Below are 14,969 nucleotides of genomic sequence, written 5' to 3' on the forward strand. Positions count from 1 at the left end.
CAGTGAGCTGACATTGTGCCACTGCACTCCAGCCTGGGCAATAGAGTGAGACTGTCTCAAAAAAAAAATGCCATTGGCTCTCATGAGAACTCCCTTACCATCACGAGAGCAGCATAAGGAAAACCACCTCCATGATCCAGTCACCTCTCATCAGGTCCTTCCCTTGACATGTGGGGATTACAATTTGAGATGAGATTTGGGTGGGGACATAGAGCCAAACCATATCAATGAGATAACAATGAAAGTGCATTGCATAACAGTCCCTGGCACATTGTAGAGGTTTAATAAATGTTAATGTTCTCCACTCCTCAGGCTTTAAACAGTCTAGGAGAGAAGTCATATTACAATTCATTTTTTAATTACCCTGAGTGTCAAAAATACTACCTTTGTAACTTGTTCAAAAATATGTAATCGCTCAAAAATATTGTTGTTAACCTATCCACTGGAAATATGAGGGGGTTGACAGTAAGGGGAGGGGGCAGGGAGGGATGAGCCCAGAACCGGCGGGGGAAGTGGGGATGGGCTGGGAAGAAACAAGGGAGGCAAGGAGCACAGGGAAATGGTGCTGCCTACGCCCAAGATCCCCAGAGGAGCTTGGAGGTCCTCTTTGGCATCTCCCTCCCTCAGGCCTTCTTACCTCCACTGGGTGCACACTTACTATTGCTCACTTTTCAATTCTGGCTGTGGCTGAGCTGGACACCAGCGTCCTGGGACAACAACCGCCTTCTGGGTGGCAATAATGACAGCAGCAGCTATTTCAACTGCAGCTGCTAATGGTATTTCCATATACTTAATCCCACAGGGCAGAAGTTGGCAATAGTGTCCAGCAGCAGAAAAAAATGCTAACTGGGAATGCTGGGCTTAAGGAGTTTAGTACAGAAATGGCAAATACCCCACAATTTCTGACCTTTTTCATCCAATAGGATACCTATCAACTAAACCCTACCTAAAACCTAAAATGCTTGAAATCCACCTAGAAGCTTCAGTCTGATTTTGCCCGTAGGTCAAGTGTTAATGAACTCTTCTTTTCTTCATTTCTGCTCCTCATCTTTAATCTAAAAACCACGGAGTCATGGAATGGGAAAGAACTAGAGCTCCACTTGCTCTAGTTCTCTTTTCAAAAACCATAGGTCTAAGGCAAACCCAGAAAGCCAGCCACGAGGAAATGCAGACTTACAGACAAAATCAATTTGTTCCAAACTGGCGTGCTCGGGGGGTCTGGCCCTTCTGGGAACCCAGGGCTCAGGCTCCCATGCCAGGTATTTTGTCACTTGGCAGCCTCCTTGGACACGTCAGAGTCAGGGAGCTGGGCTTCTCGAAAGAAGTCCACTCCATCTACGGGCAGCATGCATAGCAGGGGCAATCCGCCTTAGCAAACCGCTCAGTCTGTTTCCTCCTAGTCAGGGATTCTCGATAGGTTTAGGGGAGGGGTAGGATGGAGGGAGGTTTTATCATAATCACAGCATTTGCACTATAGTTTGAAAGATGTAACATAAAGCTGCTGCTTTAGTACCAGCTGCCATATTTCTTTTTCTTGGAGGTTTCTAATAAATCTAAAGAAGGGTGTTCTATTAAGTTTAGCAAAATGGCCTGAGGTTCCAAGAGGTAGGAGGGCTGCTGCTGACTTCAATTTCTCCGTATAGCTGAAGATGAGCTCTTGAAGCCTGCAGATCCCAAATCCGGGATCTCTCTTAATGTGGCATCACACACATCTGTGTGTACCTGTCTTTTTTTTCCTCCATGGGACCAGCTCTCTGCACATCCAACGACAAGCCTCCGATTATCTGTGGATCTTTTGATACATCTCCTTGCTTGTAATCATCATTTGATAAATGCTTTTTAAACACAGGTGCCTCCTATGCAATCAGTACAGCACTCATAAAACAGATATACTCAACAAAAAGATTGAATGAAACACGACAACATGTTCAGGGTTTTTCTCTAGGCAGGGACAGCACAATTTCATCTTTTCTTTTCCTAGTCTATCCTAAATTAATATACTTAGCACTGCTTTTTAAAATAATAATAAAAGACTTATTAAAAGAAAGGCACCCCAGTTGATCATAGCCAAGGAAAAAAAACGCAGCCAGTTTTTAGTTCGGCGAGATTTAGGGGATTTATCATTTTCGCTGCCGATATTCTAACTAAAAAAAGCCAACTAGACAGCCCAAAGAACGAGGCAACTTTCTGAGGCAGGCATTCAACTTCTAAGGCTCGGCCAACTTTAGCAAATAAGTTTCGTTTCACGGCAACACCAGAATGCCCACCGCGTGCCCCCCGCCGGGCGAGGCTCGGAAACTGGCCACCCGGGTCGTGCCCTTGGGTTAGAGACGCACCTCAGCGAAACAAACCCAGCCGTACCTCCCGGCTGGCGCCCGCGCGCTCTAACTCGGGGAAAACAGACCGGAACGCGCATGCGCCGCGCCGTGCCGCACCGCCCACCAGCCCTCCAGGCCACATTCTTCGAAAACCAAGGGAAGAAAGGCGGCAACTGCGCCTGCGGGGAGAGAAGCCGGAGGGGCGCGGGCGGAGCCGGAGGAAGGGGGTGGAGGCGCGCGTGCGCGTTGATCTCGCCAGCAGGAAGCCCGGCGCGCGGGGGCGGGGTCGCGCGGCGGCAGGAGGCGGGGCTCTCGGGGCGCTGTCGCTGCCGCCGCCGCGCATTGTGCAGCAGGCGGGCCCCCGCGCGGCAGGGCCCTGGACCCACGCGGCTCCCGGGGATGGTGAGCAAGGCGCTGCTGCGCCTCGTGTCTGCCGTCAACCGCAGGAGGATGAAGCTGCTGCTGGGCATCGCCTTGCTGGCCTACGTCGCCTGTGAGTGCGCGCCCGCTGCCAGCTGGGGAGCCCCATTCATTCCCCGGCGCCGCGGTGGGCCGGGCGGCTGTGGTGCGGGGCCCCGAGGCGGCCCTGCAGCCCCGCGTTGCTCCCCGCCCCGGGCGGGCCCGGCGCTTTCTGCTCCCACCCCTTTCCACTCTTGCAGTAAAGCGGGCCAACTTGGGCGCACACCCCCAACCGCTTAGGCCCGGGCGCGGACCCCGGGCGGAGGGGCCCCTGGGCGGAGGGGCCCCTAGCCCTCCTCAGGCGGCCCCAGGTCCCTGCCTCCTGCCCGGGCGCGGGGGACTCGGCGGCGGCGCTGTCGTCCATGTCGCGCTGGGAGCCAGCGAGTGTCCGGGTCGGCGACTCCGGAGCGTGCCGCGTGGGAATACCCTTGGGGACACCCGAGGTCGCGCCGCGGTGTTGGTTAAGTCGGATAAAAATACTGTGGCCATTGGGAGAGCCCCCACTCCGACTGTTTGCTCCTCAGGAAAATTACTCAGCGTTTAACTCTTGGGGAGCCAAGTGTGGGCGGCCCCCCCCGCCCGCGGCCGTGCCCAGGTGTCGGGGCGCACGGGCACCCCCATTCTAGGTTTTCCCCCGGGGCTCGGCGGCCGGGCCAAGCAGGCAGGCAGCTCGGTGGCCGGGCAGGGCGTGCCTGCAGCTTCGCCGTGCGCGGGTCTAGTTTCTGTCATCGCTCACAGCGTGCTGCCTGGAGACAGGGCAGGAGGGGCACTTCGCAGGCAGGTGGTCGGCCCTCTGCTTATTAGGGAAGTCAGAAACCGTCCTTTTAAAGATGTATTCGTTGGGAATATGTTTTAATTGCTGCTATTAATACGTTACCAAGTACCAAAATTGGACTAGAAATAGCTCCCAGTGTGAGCTGCGTTTGAATGCTAGCCACCCAGACACACACTGAAATGAAATCACCTGCTAACCTGTTGAGTTACCAAGATCTGATTCCCGAGGTTAGTGGGTACTTCACTTGTCTGAAGTGACTTCAGTTGAGCTCTAGGAAGGCAAGTATGAGTAGATCCAGCCTGTCTGCTACAGCCCAGCTGTTCAGGAGGTGGAGCTGGAAAACCCCAGCAGGACTCCGGGTTGCTAGGGGAGGTTTCAGGCCTCGGATGGGTGTTAGATGTGTGTAGTTTTGCAAGGGAGGAAGAACTAGTCTGAAGTGTGTGTGGTCAATCTTGAGTAAGAAAGCTGAGACCCAAGAGGAAAGACCATTTAAAGTTGAATAACTATTATTATGGCGGTAATACTACCTGCATTTGTTGAGTGCTTAACTGTGTGAGTCATGATTCTTAGTGCCATTGTCTCAATCATTCAGCAACCCTGGGAAATCGGTACTATAATGATTCCTATTTTAGAGGTGAGGAAGTTAAGGCCAAGAGAGATTAGGAAATTTATGGATGATCACACAGATAGTAAGAGAAGGAGGGCCAAAATTTGAACCCAGAAAGGCCTGGGAGCAGGAGCTAGAACCCAGGTCTTCGGACAGCAGTTTCAATGTTTATTTTGGGGGTATTCTATAGTTGCTGCAAGGGTTTAGAATTAATAAAATAGGGGATTTATGGAGCCATGGGAAGTTTTTTTTTTTTTTTTTTTTTTTTTTTTTTTGAGACGGAGTCTCGCTCTGTCGCCCAGGCTGGAGTGCAGGGGCGCGATCTCGGCTCACTGCAAGCTCCGCCTCCCGGGTTCACGCCATTCTCCTGCCTCAGCCTCCTGAGTAGCTGGGACTACAGGCGCCCGCCACCACGCCTGGCTAATTTTTTGTATTTTAAGTAGAGACGGGGTTTCACCGTGTTAGCCGGGATGGTCTTGATCTCCTGACCTCGTGATCCGCCTTTCTCGGCCTCCCAGAGTGCTGGGATTACAGGCGTGAGCCACCGTGCCCAGCAGGAAAGTTTTTTTAACCAATCATTCATCTGACCAGGAAATCCTACCAAGTCCTTACTGTTGTTGCTGAACTTGGCACCAGGAGACACCATGGGGTGCTAAAACTTACCTGGTCTGTGCTGTTATGGTGCAGACCATATATACCACGTAGTGTAGCACATTGGTTCTCAGACTTAAGCATGCATCAGAATCAATAGGGTTTTTTTTAAAAAACACAGACTGCTTGTCTCCCACCTCAAGTTTCTGATTCAGTTGGTCTGGGATGTGGCCTGAGAATCTGCGTCACTAATAGGTTGTTCTGTATGCTGTTGCTGTGACCTGACCCCACTTTGAGACCCACTGGCCAGGATGGTGAGGTGGGCATGAATTGGAAATGAAGGTTAAATTGCAAACTGGTGTGAGGAAAAGGAATGCATGAGAACTGTGTCAGGAACTCCTGAGTGAGAGCAATCAGGTACGTTTGTTTTCTTGAGAAATCAAAAAGTGAGCTGAGAATGGAAGGCTTATGTAGGAGTTAACAGGGAAGTCATAGGACAGAGTGTGTTCTAGGAGGAGCAGTGTGTGCAGAGGTCCTGCGGCAGCCAAGAGCAGGCAGTATTCTAGGAATGCAAAGAAGGATGGTATTGTTGGAGTGTGAAAACAAAATTCCAGCCATGAGGCTGCCCAGGCAGACAGGGGCCAGAGCAGGCTGGCAGGCAGGCAGGGGGTGCAGCCCACGACATGGGTGATTTTAGCTATGAGGGGTTTAACACAGGGTGGATGCGGTGTTAGTAAGGAGCAGGTATGCTAAGTCTGAGCCACTCTGCAGGGAAAAATGTTACAGGGCTTGTGACTGATAACACCCAAGGACGCTGAAAATGTAGTCCCTCAACCGTGATGTCTGTGTTTTCTAATCTCTGCTTTTCCTAATTAGTAATCTTGCCCTCCCTGTTACAAGTGAAATCTCACCACTGTTTGAAAAAACTGTCCATACTTCCCAATTATATACACCCTCACTGTTAGCCAGCCTCCGTTGCAGAAATGCCCTCCCTGTTTCGGGAACAGAACTCAAGTTCTGTTAGCCTTTCTCCTACTCCTTACGCCTTTCCCAAGGTCTTTGTTACCTACTCTGGCCCTGAGTCTCCTCCTTGATACCACATAACTCTTCTTCATGTCTTGGGGTTGACCACCTGCCAACTTGCATTGTACTTGAGTTCTTTCCCATTCATATGTTGGCTTTTTTTTTCTCAATGAAATCCCAATTCTGAGGACAGGGATTGTGTCTTATGTGTTTCAGCCCTTGAAGCATTTATAGCAGTGCTAATGGCTCATTGAAAGAACTCAGTTTCTACCCTTTGTACTGAATCAAAAATCAGGCCAACCTACTAGGTAGCTCCTGGGCAGACTCGGCTTGAATTACCTTTAACGTATTATTTTTTTAACATGCATATAGTGTAAAAAGTTAAATAGCCTCTGCAGGGCCAAACAGTATCCCCTGTCACCATTTCCCTCTCCCCAGAAGCAGGCACTTTACTTCTTTTTCTTTTCTTTTTTTTTTTTTTTGATTCAGAGTTTGGCTTTTGTCACCCAGGCTGGAGTACAATGGCATGATTTCGGCTCACTGCAACCTTGGCCTCCTGGGTTCAAGCGATTCTCCTGCCTCAGCCTCCTGAGTAGCTGGGATTACAGGCACGTGCCACCATGCCCAGCTAATTTTGTATTTTTAGTAGAGACGATTTCTCCATGTTGGTCAAGCTGGTCTCAAACTCCTGACCTTAGGTGATCTGCCCGCCTCGGCCTCCCAAAGTGCTAGGATTACAGGTGTGAGCCACTGCGCCCAGCACTTAGGCATTTCACTTCTTCTAGTTGATTATTTTGGTATTTATCGTCGTGCCATTGAATCACCTGGCTTCCTGATTTTTCAGTTGTAGATATTACCTAGTGACTTTGTTCTTTGGGAGATGATTTTTATCTTCTCTTTGCCCCTGTACATGCTTTCCACCCTCCTATATAGATGTGGTAGAATCTCACGGAGCTCAACATGCAGTGTTTACAAGCATGACTATGTAAATGCTGTTCCTAGTGAGTCATGTTGTACGTTACTTTTTGTTTTCTCCAGCAAATAATTGGCTGGTGTTCTAATTTGCTTGCTTTCTATGTAGTATGACAGATCCACCTCCAAACTCTTTGCCAGTTGTTGCGTGTTCCACCATGATGTTCATGAGCATCAGGATGCCCCTCTGTCAGCACCCCTTCCTGAAGAAGGGCCCCGAAGCCTTCTACTGCAACTTGTGCATGCATCTGAGGATCAGCTGCCAGCCTCACCACCTGCACCCACATCAGCCTGGACCTGCCCACGGCAGGGCTTCTGTTTCCTGACTTCCTCTTCCTCACTCCCTGTTGTTTCACTCCCTGGTTTGGATGTGATGGGAGGTGAATTTTGAGACTTTACTCATAAGTATATTTTCTGCCTTCATGTCTGATAGATTGATAGTGTAGAATTTTAGAAAAAAAGTTCCTTTAGAATTTTTGAAGCATTGGTCCAGTGCTTTTTGGCCTCCAGTATTGTTGAAGAATTTCAAGCCAGTCCTTCTCTTTCTGAAGATTGTAGCATCTTCCTTTCGGATCTGGTCGTCAGTGTTCACCACACATGTCCAGCCCCCTGTCCCCCAGGCTCTTGGTAGGATTGCCCTCCCTTCCTCACTCCCTGAGCTTGATGGCCTCACATGGTTGCTGTGCCAGTGGCCTGCCCAGGAGCTGAGCGGAAGTGCTACTTCCACTTCTGGGCCTGCACTTAGCTGCGAGTGTAAGTTGCTGCCAGAGTTTTCCTTCCCTTTAGTTTGGTTCTGAACTCAGCTTGACAATGATGATACTTAGCTTGCGGAACCCCCTCCCACCCATGCTATGACCCTGTTCGATTGAAATAAACTTGAAGAATAAATCTTTGTTGTTGTAGGCCTCTGAGGGCTTTTGGGCTGCTCATTGCTGCAGCTTAACAATGCCTGCCCTGACTGGTACATCCATGGTGTTCCAAGATCCACAGTGCTAGGCCTTGGTGTATTTTATCCAGCATGTTGGGCATTTTTTGTGCCCTGGCAATCCAGAAACACTTATTCTTCAGTTCTGGGAATTTTCTTGAATTATTCTTTGGTGATTTTTTTCCCCTCTCATTTTCTATTTCATCTCTTTCTGGAACTACTACTATTCTGATATAGGATTGCTGGACCAATCCTCTTATTCCCTATTTTTGACCATTTTAAGGTTGTTGTGCTTTTGGGAAGTACTCCTCATTTTTGTATTTAGACTCTTCTAGTGATTTTTTTTTTACATTTTATTTTTGCCATACTTTTTCATGTATAAGAGTTCTTTTTTGTTCTGTGAACTTTTTTTAAAAACTAAAACATGGTCTTCATTTCGTGGTATATTCTCTTGATTTTTAAAAAATTTGTTTTCTTTTCTCCTTACTGAAGGATCTCTTTCCTCTAGGCTGCCTTCCCATTTCTGTGTGAGGCTCTCGTCCGATGGCCTGCCCATGTTTAAGAGTGGGGGAGTCTGGGGATGGGCAGTGCCTGCTGTGAGCTGAACCTTTCCTTGTTGGGGCCTTCTGAGCTTAGTGCTGCGGGTTGGTCCTCCTAGGCTGTTGTCACAAGACTCTCCCCGGTCCCTGCAGGAAGGGGAGGCTTGGCTGCCTGCATCCTGGAACCCAGTGAGCGAGGGCTATGGCCTAATTAGTAACCTGATTGTCCCAGGGGGATCTGTGCTCCTCTGTCAGAGACCCTGATTCTACCCTCTCCAGAGATGGAGCCACTTGTCTTCTGCCAGGGTGGGACAGGAGCTGGAAGTTGTCCTGCTTCTTAGATATTTTTGAAAATTAGACTTCCTGTCTCTGCTGACTCCGCATCCATTGCAGATGCGCCAGGCCTGGCTAGTTCTTGACCCTAAGTATAAATGGGCCATTCCACTGCCCACCCACGTCCGTGCCCTCTCCGTGTCCCCATATTCACCTATCTTCTTTTTCCCATCCAGCAGCATTTTGCTGCCTGTTCTCCCTTCCCCTTCTCCCTGTCCACGTGGATTGATTCCTTAAACAACAAGAACAAAAAAAAAAGTCAGGGAGGAGGGATATGGAGAGAGGGGCAGGGAGGAAAATAGATTGCCTATATTCAAAAAAAGAAAAGAAATCAAAGACAAAAAACATTTTCTGATATTGTAGTTGGGTTTAGGAGCCATTATCTTTTTCACCTTTAGCCTTTGAAAATTAGAGTTGAGGCTGGGCGTGGTGGCTCATGCCTGTAATCCCAGCATTTTGGGAGGCCAAGGCAGGTGGATCAACTGAGATCAGGAGTTTGAGACCAGCCTGGCCAACATGGTGAAACCCCGTCTCTACTAAAAATACAAAAAATTAGCTGGGCGTGGTGGCGGGCACCTGTAATCCCCAGATAGGAGGCTGAGGCAGGAGAATCTCGTGAACCCGGAGGTGGCAGAAGTTGCAGTGGGCCAAGATCGTGTCATTGCACTCCAGCCTGGGCAACAAAACAGAAACTCCATCTCAAAAAAAAAAAAAAAAGGAAATTAGAGTTGTGACATCTAGTAACATTTATGTAATTTTTGGTGTTTCATGGATTTTGTTGTAGTGACATTTTAGTTGTGGTACCTTTCTTTCCTGTCAGTGTTACTTAACAAGAAAAGAGACAAAACCTGAAAACCATATGAAAGAGTGTTTTATGTGTCTTAGTTTTGTGTTTATGGTAACAGACTTCAAACTTCTCTGAGATTGGGACTTTGGTTACAGTATAGTTTTGCCCTTAATATAATCAGCTCCCGCATGATTGGCAATTGCCCTCATAAATTCACTCGGGACACAATTGTTAGCCTCTGCCTTGGAGGATGTGCAGCAAGTTAGATATCACTGTGACACCAGAGGACCCTGGGGGAGAGGAGACAGCCAAAATCCAACAACCTAGTACCAGTGGCATTCCCAGGCTGACCTGAGCATGAGATCAGCTTGGGTTTGTCAAATGCAGGTTCCTAGGATCCTCCTAGGCCTGTAGGAGCCTGAGGGTTGGAGGTACAACCTGGAAATTGTGAATTTTCAACATTTTCAAACTTTCAGATTTTCTATCTTTTCTACTAAAAGAATGTTTTAGTGAACACCCAAATACTCTCTGCCCAGATTCACCAGATGCCTACATTTTTTCCACATTTGTCTTTCTGTTACTTTTTTTGTATATATTTTATATATACTTTTTTTGTTGAAATATTCGAAAGGTGCAGACATAACAGTACTTCACCTTCAAGTACTTTACATATATCTCCTAAGAATAAAGGTATTCTTCTATATAATCTCATTACCATTATCACACTCTAAATCTTATCTAAGATATAGTCTATATTTAAATTTCCCCCCATTGTACCATAAATGACTTTGATAGCCTTTCTGAGATTTTTTTTTTTGCTTCTGCTTTTTGGGACAGGGTTTCAATCTGTGCCCAGGCCAGAATGCAGTGGCACGATCTTAGCTCACTGCAGCCTCAAAATCCTGGGCTCAGGTGATCCTCCTGCCTCAGGCTCCGGAGTAGCTGGGACTACAGGTGTGTGCCACCACACCCAGCTAATTAAAAAAATTTTTTTTGTTTAGTTTAAAATCTAGGACCCAGTCAAGATTTACATGTTGCATTTGGTTTTATGTCTCTAAATTTCTGGAACCATAGTAGCCTGATTTTTTTTGTTTGATTGTTTCTCATGACATTTACCTATATGTGTGTGTGTGTGTGTGTGTGTATACATATTTATGTGTATTCATGTATATATGTGTGTGTGTGTAGATGTATATATATAAAAGCCCAGAGCAGTTTTCCTATAAATGTCCCACATTCTGGATTTGTCTGTTTCCTTATGATTAAATTCAGTTAAACATTTTTATAACAGTGCTTGCTAATTGGTGTCATTGGGAACATGTAGTGTCTGGGCTGGTCCCACTTGACAGTGTTCAGTGTGACCCCTGGAAGGAATGGCCTCTATGCTGCTTCATTTTGAAGGTACATTTTTGCAATATGCAATCTGTGGAGTGATTCTTGCCACCTGTGTGAATATCTTGTTCTCCAGCCAGTGCATTTCATGTCCATTGATGATCCTTGCCTGGACCAATTTTTATGTTGGGGATTGCAGTTAGTGATTTTCTAATTTTGTAAATCTTTTGATAGTTATTAACTGGTGGTGTTTTGAAAAGAACTTTCCCTCCCTCTTTCTTCTCTCACTGTATTAGTTTCCCATGGCTGCTGTAACAAATTACTCCAAATTAGGTGCCTTTGAAACAAGAGATATTTATTATTTCTAAGTCTGGTGGCCAGAAGTCTGAAATCAAGGTGTTGGCAGGGCTGAGCTCCCTCGGAAGGCTCCTCTGTGGCTCCAGAGTTTCTTGTCTTTTGCCTGCACTGCTCCAGCCTCTGCGGTGACATGGCCGCCTCCTTTTCTGTCTGCTAAATCTCTCCTGGGTGTTTCTTATAAGAACATTCGTCACTAGATTTAGAGTCCAACTGGATAGTCTGGGATGATCTTTTTGTCTTGAGATCTTTAATTACAGCTAAAAAGATCTTTTTTCCAAGTAAGATAACAATCACAAATTCTAGGAATTGGGATGTGGACATATTTTAGGGGGCACCGTTAAACTCATGGCGATCTTTCTTTAATCACTGTGGACCCGTAGCTTCTTTTAGTCTTTGAGCACTTCCTTAATGTCTAGATGTTTCAGGCTCATCTTGTTCTTTTTCTGCCCCAAACCTGGAATCAACTTTCTCTCCAAGGAGCCAGAATTGAATGGAATCATTGGCCACTTGCTTGGTGTCTAGAGAATGGGAGAATTGGTTGGTAGTATGGGAAAAGCACACGCATGTGGTATCAGAAGTGTTCTGTAGGTAGAAACAGGGTTTAAGACTTGGGCATCTTTATTTTCAACAATTTTCCCATTTTCCACCATAGTTCCTAAGAAAACGGACAAGGTAGAGTAGTCAAGGTAAAGTGCTGAGTACCATGAGAGAAATGAGATCTGGGACTTGGAGAGAACGGATGCCCTTAAGACCTGGGGCATTGAGTTGGCATTTAGCAGAAGGATACAATTTGGGCAGTGGAGTTGAAGGTGAAAGTGATGGAATGAGCAGAGACTGGAGTGGCACAATGCCAGGAGCAGGAGTCTTTGTGGCCCATAAAGGCAGAACGTGGAAGTCTGACCTGACATAAACTTGATTTAATGAGATGAGTAAGCCCTCCATAAGAATTTGTGCAGCATGAGAGGGATTTTGATGAACATGCCTGAAGTGTTCAGACATTAGGGTAGGGCAAAGTTGAATCAGTTTTGCATTTTGGGGTTGGCCAGTGTGGCCTGAAATGTGCTTTGTGGTGTGCATGTCTCCTGAGCTGCCTACCTTTTGTAGATATGTGACTGAATTCTAGTCCTGGTATATGATACGTATGCTACTTCTGTACAGGCCAGTGCTGTGATCTGAATGTTTGTGTCCCCTGGAATTCATATGTTGGAACCTAATCCCTGAAGTGATGGCATTAAGAGGTGGGGTATTTGGGAGGTGATTAGGTCAGGAGGCAGAGCCCTCATGGATGGGATTAGTGTCTTTTTAACAGAGGCCCAAGGGAGTTCATTCCTCCCTTCTACCATGTGAGGATACAGCAAGAAGGCACCGTCTGTGAATAGGAAGTGAGCCCTCACCACCCGTGTCTTGATCTTGGACTTCCCAGCCTTCAGAACTGTGAGAAACAAATTCCTGTTTGTTAGCCACCCACTGTGTAGTATATTTGTGGTAGCAGCCTGAACATGGACTAAGACAGCTGAGAAGTCAAGAATATGTCTCATGTGAAGTTGGAGAGCTTTCACAAATAAATGTTGAATAGGTGAGGCCAGTTATCAGATTCGTCATGTGTACTGAATCCACATTAATGTCTATTGCAAATTTCTTTTTTTGCTTTTTGTTTTACAAATATGACAGGTCCTAGGAATTACCTGAAGGGTAAATGTGGGGAGGAGTAATTCAGGGTCAGCCCTTTCCTTTTTCTTTTTATGCATTTATTTTTTTCTGAGACAGAGTTTCTCTCTGTTGCCCAGGCTGGAGTGCAGTGGTGCGATTTTGGCTCACTGCAACCTCTGCCTCCCGGGTTCCAGCATTTCTCCTGCCTCAGCCTCCTGAGTAGCTGGGATTACAAATGTGCGCTGCCACGCCCGGCCTAATTTTTGTATTTTTAGTAGAGATGAGGTTTCACCATGTTGGCCAGGCTGGTCTCGAACTCCCGACCTCAGGTGATCCACCCACCTTGGCCTCCCAAAGTGCTGGGATTAGAGGCGTGAGCCAGTGTGCCTGGAGGGATCATCCCTTTTCTGAATAAAGTGGTCTCACCCTGATTCAGCTCACCCTATCACGTGGTGCAAGCTTTCTAACCTTCTGTTTCAATTTTTTTTTCCATTTGTAAAATGAAAATACTCTGGTCTCTTTTGCCTTGCAGGGTAAAAATAATTTGTTTTAAATACTGTGAGGACTTGAAGGGATTTCTCTAAAGAGATGATAGCTTCACTTGATGAGCCTCAAGGGAAAAAAGGTGTGGGTGTGTGTGTTGTAAAGTAACCTGCAACATGGAGGGACTCCTTCCAGGCAGGAAGGGCAGTGAAGGCCACCAAGTGGGAACTTCTCCTCCGAGGGGGGCTGAGGGTTTCCTCATCGCCCTGCATTTAGAAGGGCCAAGAGTGAATTTGGAGTTAATCCATCAGTTTCTTTTCGGTTAAGCTTTTTAGAGTTGCTGTAACCAAAATAAATAAGCGAAGTAAAGCAACAGCAGAAAACATTTGAACTTCAAAGCAGTCTTTTTCAGAGGGAGTCTGGATGTGCTAGAAAAGGAAAACAATTTTGTTAGGGTGGTGAGATCTTGGAATGTTATTCTTAGTATCTTTGAATATTTTTATAGTATTTTTAGAAATTGAAAGCAAAGCATGCTGGTTCTAAGTTAGAATTTGGTTGACGTATATACTGGGGGTGACCTTGTTTTTTTAAAAAAAAATAAAAATAAAAATAAAAAAGACTTGAGCAGGCAGCTGGGTTTTATCAGCAACAGAACATTGGTGGTGTAGGATAGTTTGGTTGTAACCAAGGGAAAGAACCAAGTTATTCTGACACTCATCAAAGGGGCTAGTGATGGCTCTGGTGGAAATGGCCATTAGCTGTGAATAATGGATCCTCATAAACAGGGCTTCTCAGCAAAACTCATATGTTGCCAAATCTGGATCGTTTTCTTTTTTTCCTTTTGGTTTCTTTTGCTGTTCTGTGGAATTTAATTCTGATTCCCTGCTCCCTTACCCCAATGTATCCTACTTACTGCCCTCCTTAGGCTTCACCTTGCCTGCGTTCCCACCCCACCCCCACCCACCAGTGTAGATGCTGAAATGCAGCCCTCACTTTGGGCAGGAGAGGCAGCACCCGACTATCCTACAGTGAGGTGTGAAGAGGGGAGATGTTCTTTCCATTTCGTAGATGGGGAAACTGAGGCACAAAGAATGAGCCCAGAGCACTGACAACCCTCTGGGTTGGGGCGCAGCTGCGGTGGCTGAGGATCGTGCCCATGGGTGCTGTGGTTTGGAGGTGGCCCTCCTAGATCCCTCTCTCACCTTCTTTCCCTTTCTGCCCTTTCTGAACACAAAATGAAAAGGCTCGCTTAAAACCATTATTAAAACTTTTTAAACTCCCTTTTGAAAATTACAAAATACAGGAGAAATAAGAAAACAAGGTGCTCAATGAGGAAAAGCTAGAGAATGAAGTGCATAGAAGAGAAAAATCCCAAACCTCATAATTTCTGCATATTAAATTGCCTTCCCATCTAGACATAGCGCCTAGCTTTTCTTTACCAAGCTTGTTTAAGCCGTGACCTGTGGACTGCATGTGGCCCAGGACAAATTCATAAACTTTCTTAAAACATTATGAGTTTTGTTTTGCTTTTTTTGCTCGTCAGCTATTGTTAGTGTTATATGTGACCCAAGACAATTATTTTTCCAGTGTGGCCCAGGGATTCCAAAAGATTGGACACCTGTACTTTAGACAGACCTTTCTTTTGGCCCTCAGGAAAGTTTTGTAATTTCTTTCTTTTGTGAAGTGTATTTCCATCAAGTTTCTCTTTAGCATTCATTCTACATCAAGATCAAGTATCAAATATATTACTAACAAAACTTTTTAACGGTAAGCAATAAAATGAGCCCTGAAGGCATAATCCATCTTTTAAAAAAATTT

At 46.4% G+C, this 14,969-nt stretch overlaps 1 protein-coding gene across 2 annotated transcripts in view; it reads left to right on the forward strand.

The window, feature by feature from the left end:
• The first annotated feature begins 2,572 nt into the window (after positions 1 to 2,572).
• Positions 2,573 to 14,969, forward strand: part of UXS1 (UDP-glucuronate decarboxylase 1) — a 95,269-nt gene continuing 82,872 nt past the window's right edge. Inside the window, exon 1 of one of the 2 annotated variants that reach the window (XM_012495724.2) lies at positions 2,573 to 2,811. In XM_012495724.2, coding sequence (XP_012351178.2) covers positions 2,718 to 2,811 — 94 coding nt within the window. In that variant the 5' untranslated portion in view covers positions 2,573 to 2,717. The remainder of the gene's footprint in view (positions 2,812 to 14,969) is intronic. The other variant, XM_012495723.2, reaches the window with a different exon arrangement.

The sequence above is a fragment of the Nomascus leucogenys genome, chromosome 14 (genome assembly GCF_006542625.1).
Source record: "Nomascus leucogenys isolate Asia chromosome 14, Asia_NLE_v1, whole genome shotgun sequence".
NCBI classification, from domain to species: domain Eukaryota; kingdom Metazoa; phylum Chordata; class Mammalia; order Primates; family Hylobatidae; genus Nomascus; species Nomascus leucogenys.